Source organism: Nilaparvata lugens, chromosome 5 (assembly GCF_014356525.2).
Source record: "Nilaparvata lugens isolate BPH chromosome 5, ASM1435652v1, whole genome shotgun sequence".
Lineage (NCBI taxonomy): Eukaryota > Metazoa > Arthropoda > Insecta > Hemiptera > Delphacidae > Nilaparvata > Nilaparvata lugens.
The window spans coordinates 15483178-15493765 of record NC_052508.1 but is presented as its reverse complement, the minus strand read 5'-3'; the positions used below and the strand labels follow the sequence as shown (position 1 = coordinate 15493765).

Sequence of the window (10588 nt, the reverse complement as noted above, 5' to 3'; positions counted from 1 at the left end):
CCAATAAACATCTAATCATCATTCAAGCAAATTTGACATTAAGCTAGGTAACCTTTTAAACATAATGCGCTTCAAAGCAGCTATGTAAATTTTGAAGTTTATATTATTTTTATCCCTACATGAGGAATTATCAAGTATTTAATAGTAATTCGATATTTAACCTTAGATACATTTTTCATAACTTTAGAAATTATCATAATTATTCACTTACAAACTCATCTTACTTTTTGAAACCTCTTTGCAAGCTACCGCCAAAACAATAAATTTTCCCGCGGTTTTTGGCTGAAGGATGAAAAAGTGAGGTTAGATCTCTAAACTCAAAGTAATTTCAATCTTCTTCATTTCACTCTATCTTCAGGAACGTCAAAACTTTTGAGTATCGTCTAAGTGCAAATAAGTCTTTCAAACGCAATTTTTTAATCAGTAAGTATTGATTAATTTAGATATTGTATTGTTCTTAATATTAGAACTGCACGCTTTTAGCTAGACACCAACACGTTTATTAGTAATTCTGTACAGTGAGTACAGTGCTTTGTCATATGATTTAACACACAAAGTAATTCCTACTCATACTGAAAACTAAAAAAAACGAAAAATTAAACAAACTAACTTAGTCTAAACATAATGTGAATAACAACTAAACTTACCTATGTTTTTATATCATTGCCCAAAAATTGGAAGTTGATATTATTATTTTCTTGTTAAAACCTGAAACATTGTAGGACTGTCAGAAACGATGTCAACATCCTTTATTGGTTTGCAGGCATAATGTCAAGCCCAGGGAGACCGCGCGGCTCGCGAACGCCGTCGTCACAAGCGTCGCCACGCCGCACGACCCCGCGTCGCGGCGCTGCCGGCACGCCGACACATAGCAGCTCGCAGCAGCCGTCGTCACAGGCGTCCACCCCTCTCCGCTATGGCGCCGCCAACCGACGTCAACAACCGCAGCAACAGAGTGAGCCCGACTTTGTCGTCGAGCCGTCCGACCCGCTGTCTCTCCCCTCTCTTTCCCCCGCCGCACCCAACTCTGTCATACAGCCGACTAGTCCGTTTGCTGTCGGTCAGTACCCCATTATTACACTCTATTTTTAATGTTGTAATAAAATGCCAATTTTGATTGATTTTTGTAAAACCAAATTAGGTTGATTAACACATACCGTGTAATTTGTAAGGTGTATTGGTGTATGGGTGGCCACTAACCCATTTCTGTAAATAGCAACGTTCACAACCATTACACAAGAAATTTTGAATCAAGATTCCTTTATTGTCAGAACATTAAAAACAATAATGCAAGACATAGAAAAAACATACAAGCAATCACAAATTTAACAATATATCGCAGTTCATAAACTTACATCACATTAAATATTTCAAACTATAAGGATAGCAGTCAATCTCTTAGAGTGAACCAGTGCATTAAAAGCTAATTAACCTCCCTCTCTATTCTTCGAGGAAGGAGGAGATTGTATGTTTTGTCAGTCTCTTCGATCGGCCATCTTGAGATTAGTGTATATATTTGAACTTTTATGTTTTTATTAATCGACAATGTCTATCCGGTATATACACTGGTCACAGACATAAGAAAAATTGAATTGAATTGCAATTATGCAAATACATTTAACTGCTTTAAGGAGTTTGGTATAAGAGCTTATAATAAGCTTCCTGCACATTTGAAGGAGCTAGAAGAGGGTAAATTTAAGAGAACCATAAAAATATTTTAATAGAAAATGCCCGTATAGAAAAGAGGAGTTTATAATTTGAGGGTATTCTTGTTTGCTGTTTGTATGCTTGTGTTTGAATTTTTATTTCTATGAATGTAAATACTTTTTATTTACCATATTTAATTTATTATGACGATACTATGCATTTGTATATAAATGTTTTTCGCAATAAAGAAATCTTGAACGGTGCTGCAATTACAACCTTCTTCTCTTGACCGATCCATTTATGCAAGGTGATATGAGAGAATAAATTAATTTGATTTTTAAAAAGTGATTTTGATGAAATTTGGAAATTCTATTCTTTTGCCGTTTTAATAAGATTAAAATATTGCATTCGTCAGTAATTTGTGTGATGTGGTTTCAGGAATGAGTGAGATAGACATCAGCTCTCCATTGAACTATGGCACTCCCAGTTCGATGGCGTCGGTACGCACTCCCCGCTCAGGCATTCGCGGCACGCCGATTCGCCTGCGACCTGACATCAGGACAGACCGTCGTATTCGACAAGTCAACGTTGCCTCTTCCGATGCTGTGAGTTTTCAACAAAATTCAAAGATTCAAGTTTCATGTACCGTGAAAAAAGTAGTAAAACATAGAGGCATGGCTGAAATTGAATTACTTCCAATCGTTGACTTTTATACAATTATCAACTTCATATTATAAATTATATTTTTGAACACTTCATACGCTTAATTCAAGTTTATATATTACATCCCTGATTAAGCTGATTTACGACTTACACTGGCGCACAAGGAATCTTCCTTTTGCCGGTGTTTTTGCCTCACTTACAGCACTTATGCATGTGAACATGAATTAAATCTTCATTTTATAACTATTATTTATAATATAAATGATATCATTTCATGATTATATCTAATTAAATAAATTTATGTATCTTGGTTTAAGGGCAGTAGCATATAGGACTACTTATATTTATTTTTTGTAAAGCTTTTTTGTATTTTGTTTTTGGCAAATAAAATTCATTCATTCAAAAAAAAACCCAGAAACGTCTGTTAACGTTGCCTCTTCATATGCTGTGAGTTTTCAACCAAATTCAAAGATCCATGTACCGTAAAAAAATAGAAAAACCCCCAAAACCTATGTTAACGTTGCCTCTTCATATGCTGTGAGTTTTCAACCAAATTCAAAGATCCATGTACCGTAAAAAAATAGAAAAACCCCCAAAACCTATGTTAACGTTGCCTCTTCATATGCTGTGAGTTTTCAACCAAATTCAAAGATTCATGAACCGTAAAAAAGAAAAACCTCCAATACCTTTGTTAACGTTGCCTCTTCATATGCTGTGAGTTTTCAACCAAATTCAAAGATTCATGTACCGTAAAATAGAAAAACCCCCAAAACCTATGTTAACGCTGCCTCTTCATATGCTGTGAGCTTTCAATCAAATTCAAAGATTCATGTACCGTAAAATAGAAAAACCCCCAAAACCTATGTTAACGTTGCCTCTTCATATGCTGTGAGTTTTCAACCAAATTCAAAGATTCATGTAACGTAAAATAGAAAAACCCCCAAAACCTATGTTAACATTGCCTCTTCATATGCTGTGAGTTTTCAACCAAATTCAAAGATTCATGTACCGTAAAAAAATAGAAAAACCCCCAAAACCTATGTTAACGTTGTCTCTTCATATGCTGTGAGTTTTCAACCAAATTCAAAGATTCATGTACCGTAAACGAAATAGAAAAAAAAACAAAAAAACTCTTTCAACGTTGCCTCTTCAGACGCTGTGATTCTCAACTAAATTGAAAGATTAAAGTTTGATATACTGAAAGTAAAACTCCCAGGAAGTTTATTCATTTATTACATTAAAAATCACAAATCATAATTCCATTATAGGTAATATGATTGGGAGAAGACAACAGGCAGGGCCCAAAACTGTCTTCTCCCAAATTTTTAAAATAGAACTTTCAAAAAAGAATGAGGTTATGATTCCACTTTTCACTTCAAAAAGTTCAATTTCCACTTCAAAACTAATGACTAAACTGAAAATTTCAAGTTTTGATGAGTTGAGTATATACTTTAGGCCTACTCTATAAAAATACACAACTTTTATTAGTAAATTAGAATATGAGACATCTAATGTCAACTTCAAAGCTACTGTTTTTGTAAATCATCGAAATTTCACTTCCAATCTCCTCAATGTTTAATTCAATTTTATTCAGAAGTATGTATTTACATAATGGATAATAATCGTAGGTATGAATATAAATTACACATGTAAACTGGTAAAGATTAGTACCTATCAATTTAATTCAAGTAAATATGAATTAGTAAAAATCCCTGCTTGGATAACTGCAGTCCGTGTACATGATTGAACTGGAGAAATAATAACTACCTGTTATGAAAAAATAAAATCTTTCAATAATTGAACAATATCACCTAGGCCTAAGGTTTTTGATTAATAATCTTGACTACCTACTAATTAAAATCTTTCAATAATTGAACAATATCACCTAGACCTAAGGTTTTTGATTAATAATCTTGACTACACATTGAATATTTGTACGGCGGCGTTTAAGGCTCATCTAATCGATTTAATAGAAAGAAGCTGCGTAAAAAATTAGGTCAACTAAGTTGCCATAGATATAATTTTTGAAACGTGTCTGGAGGAATCAATAGATCCTCCGTAGTCTAAACGAAGCAGTATCCTGGTCTCTCAACGCTTATTGACGTTGTTACGGCAAGTGAGGACTTGCAAGAATTCAAACTTGACTAAGAATTCAACTAATTCCAATTATGGCGTGCGTGGCGAGTATGACAGTATTAATCTCCAGTAGCGCTGCCACCACCAGGTTTTCAGGATCCTGGGCCCTGCTTAGTTGAAATAGAATTATTCAAGAAATAAAACACAAACTTTACAAATTCAAACACCCTCTATTGATAAATCCCATTTTAATCACAACTACTATTTCTCTCCTTAGTATACTAAACACTTCAATCACATTTTCCTTTTTCTTTAGGGCTACTTTTAAAATAAATATAAATCTGAGTACCCTTTTAAATTATTTTGTCACATTTTTCGGCTTCTAACTTTCAAGTTGACTTGAAAATGGCATTAGTAGCTAAAACATGTCGTCATTAGTAGCTGAAGCATTTCTGCCATTATAAGTTGGACCTTACTATATTTTTGTCTCTGCGGTATATTTTTGTCTCCACTCAGCTCACCAGTTCTAAAGTCCAATTTGGTGGCCTGAGTGATGACTCCGCTATTCTAATAAATAATTAATCTGAGCTTTAAATTGTTACACAATCACCGTCATGTTTTCAATTGGTATTCCAATATTGTTTCATAATATTTTAATTGTTTTCAATATTGGATTAAGTTTTGTGTTCTGTTTTGTATTTATTTAGGGAGAACCGTCTTCTGAAATACAACCAGTAGCCGGCACTCAGAACGAGGACGCGGCGCCTAATCTGGTGATCTGGGGCACTGACGTGGTGGTGGCCAGGTGCAAGCAGAAGTTCAAGCACTTCATCAACAATTTCGTCGAGCAAAATGCTGACGAGGATGAGCGCATGGACAACATGGACGCCAACCAACCTCTCTATCTGCAGAAACTCGAAGAGGTATCGGAGTTGATACTATTTATAAATATAATGTACAACCCTTAGTGCCGGTTGCTCTTTTTTTCTTCCTCTTCATCTTCCCGCATCTACTTTTTCTTCTACTTCTACGTATTATTAATTTTTCGTAGTTAACATTGATTTTAATGTAGAATTAGGCTCATTGTTTAAATCCACATTCTGGAAGAGCTCTACCTGAACGTGTACCACTCTTCTTTCTCCTCCTCCTCCTCTCCCTTTTCTTTTCCCTTTCCCTTTCTTCTTCCTATCCCTCTTCCTCTTCTTCTTCCTCTTTTCCACCACAGAATCACACGGCAGCACCAGTATTTCCTACAAATTCCACTCCACCGCACAGTTATGTACAACTCCTCTTTTACTGTAGTAGCGTCCCGACTGTGGAACAATCTATCATCTGAGTTGATTTTCTCACCAAGCTTCTCTTTGTTTAAATCGAGGCTTCTGTCATCTTTAATAAATGATACCTTAGCATAAGGTCATTATGATTGGCAGGGTTTGGTGCATTCATGCTCTCATTTCATTGCTCCTTTCTCATGTACAGTTCCATAATAACTTCTCTTCTTTTTTATTAAAAGTCTGATCACAATGTTTTGTAATAGGACCACCTTCATAGTTTATTCCTTACCTATTCCATCCACCCTCTATTGTATTATGAAGTTTAATATTTCATGGTATACTTTCATGATAAGTTTCATTCCACATGGATGCAAATAACAACTTTTCTTTCCTCCAGTATTGCTAATGTGATCTAGTATAATGTTGATGGCTTAATATATACTATATTATTTTCTTTGATACTGTTTTGTAATTGATTATACTGATGCAGAACTGTTAAATAATCTTTTATCTCTTAAGTTTGATTTAATTTTAGTGTCAATTTTTGTAAATGTTACCATAGGCAATAGCCTTGTAACAATTATTTATAAATATATCTATCTATCTATCTTTTCGTATCAATTTTTAGTTGTTGACATTGATTTGTAATGTAGAATTGGGGCATTGTTTAGATCCACATTCTGGAAGAGCTCTACCTGAACGTTAACTGCCTCCATCTTGAGACCTTCGACGGCGAGCTGTACCGGCAGCTGGTGAGCTACCCTCAGGAGGTGATCCCCACCCTGGACATGGCCGTCAACGAGATGTTCTTCGACAAGCACCCGGCCGCCATCTTGGCGCACCAGATCCAGGTGCGACCGTTCAACGCGCACAAGACCAAGAACATGCGTCAGCTCAACCCCGAGGACATTGATCAGCTCATCACCATCAGTGGCATGGTTATCAGGTCAGCATCAAATCAAATCAAATTTTATTTGCCATTTCAAATATAATACAAAACAATGATAAATGTCAAAACAAAGTTAAGCAAGATAGACAATCAAAGTATTCATATAAATAAAAACTTTGTTACACAAAATAACATAATAGGCGCTGCCTGCAAAACCAAGGGTTTGAGTGCTGGCAGCGAGTACCAAAAAAATCATAAAAAGTACAATACACAAGTGAAAGAGAAGAAAAATTAATACAAATATGTATGACAATAAAAATGTACAGAATACTGATAATATGAGAAAAGTTGAAGTGTAATACAAATGGAGTAAGTTACTGCTATATTAAATTTTATGATTGGTTGCTGTTATAAGTCAATGTTGATATATATTGTGTTGGAAGGAATATATCTGAAATATAATTGAGAATTGATACAATTATTGATGAACTGTAGTTAGTGAAACAAGACGATGGTTATATTTGATATTATATTATGTTTGTAAGAATTGAGAAGTGTTTATTGATTTTATCCACTCTGCTATTTTTTTAGGATTTGCTTTTGTTGTTCTATTTGCTATTAAGTTTTCTGGTAGCAGGTTGATGAGTCTATTGCAGATGTAAGGAAATTGTCTTCGGCATACAGTCATGTCAGCTCTGTTAATTTGATAATTATCTTGCATTCGAAAATTGTAGGTTCGAGCTTGAGGTGTAAATAGATTTCTGTTTTTAATTATGTATAATATTATGTTTTTCACAAATAGTTGCCTAACTGTTAAAACTGGGAATTCTGTAAAAAGGAGATTTGTAGGGTAACGTCTGGGTCGACCAAGTGCTGCTTTAATTAAGTGTTTTTGAATTAAGGAGATTTTGTTAAAATGTACGTCCAATGCCCCACCCCATACCCTAATGCCATACTGTAATACTGACTGGGCGTAAGCAAAGTAAATTAATAGTAATATATTTAAATCACCTAACCCGTTTAACCTGTAAAATTTATGTATAATATGTTTCATTTTTTTACATATATTATCAATGTGCGCGTTCCATTTGAGTTGTAAATCTAACATGACTCCCAGATATTTTGTCTCCCTCACTCTTATCAATGCCTGACATACACAGTTTTCATCCCTCTCCTGTAACCCTTCCAACTCTACATAATGATTATAATATGTACAGGAGTCTGAGTGAGTTTTTACACCATCTTGAAATAGCTCTGTAGGGATAGACCTTTCTGATGGAGAGAAAAGCATGTACACACTTTTTTTTATGTTAAGTGTCAGCGTGTGGTGATCCAGCCAAGATTTAACCCTAGCCAGACCAGCCTCGGCTAAACACTTAACCTCCCGCCAATTTGACCCAGTAAAAATTAAGGCCGTGTCATCTGCAAAGGAGATGGAATGGCATCCATTGATGTCAATTTTCAATAGATCACTACATTTGTGTCAACAATTTAAAATATTTAATCAAGTATAATGCCTATCATTGGCGTAGATAGGTGTTAGACATTGGGGGGACGTACTGGGTAGTCGGGGGGGGGGTACCCCCCACCGAAGATTTTTTTGAGAAATAGGTTATTGAAATGATGGTTTTGAAGTATATTTTACTTCAATTCTGTTTTAAATCCTCTTATTCGGCATTGGTAAATTAGAGGGTAAATAAATTAAATTTGGAGTTAATAGTTTTAAGTTCTACTAAATACAAATTATTTACAGAAACATCAGCATTAGATGTATTGATTGTTTTGATTACCAACCAAAGCAGGATAGCTAAATAACCATACAAAGCTGTAATTTATAATTTTCACTTGAAAGCTAAAACTCTGTTATAAAGATCAACTTGAGGTGAGTACAGATTTACGCGCAGCGAACATGAGCAATTCACTTTTATTCAGCTGATGCCAAGCTTTTTATATCGGTATCTTATCGTTTCTGTAAACATACAGATATAGTCAGCTGATTAAAAGTGAATTGCTCATGTTCGCGACGCGTATATCTGTACGCACCTTTAAGCTTAACATAGATACATAAATTCTCATGAGTATTACACTTTTTCAAAAGCAAAACAAAGTCTTTAAATCTCTCTGATCCTAACTCTTGGACAGCTATCCTTGTTTGAAAAGAGTTGCAGGTACAAAATACTTAGGTATCAGAATAGACGAACATCTTAAATGGGATGCCCATACTAAATTCTTGTGCAAAATATCTATATCTATTGATATATATTACTAGAATACTTTGTACACTGGTCACTCTTGTCATACAAACGACACTATATAAATATTTCGTACAACAAGGCCAGTTTATTTCCAATTTACAAGTAAACTAATAAAAATGTGTTATCATAATTTAAATCTTCAATAAATTTTTCCGGGGGACATAGCCTATACCATAAAATATTGAGAGGGAAGCGTCACCCGTGTCCCTCCCCCCCAGGATCTACGCTCATGGTTACGTATTAATCATACTGAATTAATATCTTATTTATTTTTGCATCAATTTCATATTTTAGTACCACACGCCCACCAACAGTACAATAATTATAGTTTAGTTTAATTTTTGTCACATAAAGCTGTATAATGGAGCAGAGCTCGCACAGCATGTGACACGTCAGAATTTTATAATCTTGAGGCTTTTTGGGTTTTTTTGAGAGCCCACTTTCTAGCCAACACTCCCTCAACAGAACACCTCAAAATAGTCAGCAAGTGAGTAAGGACAAGCCTCAATGAGCAATTTTTTAACTTCCCCTAGCAAACTTTTCGTGGCTGTTATCCTTCAGGGATTTGGGTAACTAGTTTAAAATCGTCATACCCGAATAGAATGGCGCCTTCTCAACCAATGTCAGCCTATGCACAGGATATCGAAGCAGCAAACCTCCGTGTCTTGTGTTATATGGGTGAGATATTATGTTGTCACAATAAGTATTATTATTCTTATGCGCATACACAGCAATCTCAATGCAGGCATTGTAAGCAGACCCAATTGTCTAAATATGGGTTTGCATGAATGCCTTACGCTAATACCTTCAATTATTTGCATTCTTTCTTGTTTTAAATATTGTATACAGATATCCTATGGAGCCTCCCCAAAATATCTTACCATAACGGACTTGGGACATGAAGTACCCATGATAGACCGCAAGAGCTGTTTTTCTGTTGGAAATATTCTTTAATATAAGTCTTTAAAGCAAATACTGCATGGGACAACTTTCTTCTAAGGCTTTTAATTTCAGTTTCCCACGTTAGATTGGACTGCAGCTCCGGACCCAAAAACTTAGTTCCATTTGTTGAATGACACTCCACTCCTGAGTCGATAGTAAGCTTTTCATTAAATTCATTTTTTACTGTGGGAAATTTAATGAAATTGAAAAGTCATGGTTATCTTCTATTCAGTACGCCTGCGCACTTTAGTTCTATCACTCCCAGGGCTCTAGCCGTGCAACCTCGGCCGGGGGAGTTTGCCCGGGGATATTAGCTAGTATAGCGAGTGACTTGCACTTCTCTGTTGGATGTAGTCGAACAGAACCCACCTCTTGTAATGCGTCGTTCAAACCTCTCCCTCAAAGTCGCTAGACAGTATTTTATCATTTTTTAATGAACCTCAATATTAGTTAGGCATCGTTATTTTCGTCACTATAGAGACAAGCAAACTGACAGCTGATTATATGTTTTGCGATTGAAAGAATAAAGCTCGGGACACATATAATCGCACCAAGCCCGTGCCGAGGTACGGTCGAGCTACGTCATAGCCACCTCTAATACAAGGCCCCGGCCTACGATATTGCAACGTCGCAGCGTAGGCCTAGAATCTAATACATGATTGGTAAAAAAGATCAGCTGGTATTTTTTGAAATCTTTTTCACCAATCATGTATTAATTTTAGGCCTACACTGCGACGTTGCAATATCGTAGGCCGGGGCCTTGTATTAGAGGTGGCTATGGCTACGTCCGTGACAAGGTGATGGTAGTAGAACACACATATCCGTGCGACAGCCGAGCGGCA

General features: G+C 35.7%; 1 protein-coding gene across 2 annotated transcripts in view; it reads left to right on the top strand.

The window, feature by feature from the left end:
* Positions 1-262: 262 nt before the first annotated feature.
* The window catches only part of LOC111048156 (DNA replication licensing factor MCM4), a 31756-nt gene continuing 21430 nt past the window's right edge, over positions 263-10588 (top strand). For both annotated transcript variants that reach the window (XM_039427752.1, XM_039427753.1), the window contains exons 1-5: positions 263-423; positions 764-1060; positions 2086-2252; positions 5094-5309; positions 6332-6606. In XM_039427752.1, coding sequence (XP_039283686.1) covers positions 769-1060; positions 2086-2252; positions 5094-5309; positions 6332-6606 — 950 coding nt within the window. In that variant the 5' untranslated portion in view covers positions 263-423; positions 764-768. The remainder of the gene's footprint in view (positions 424-763; positions 1061-2085; positions 2253-5093; positions 5310-6331; positions 6607-10588) is intronic.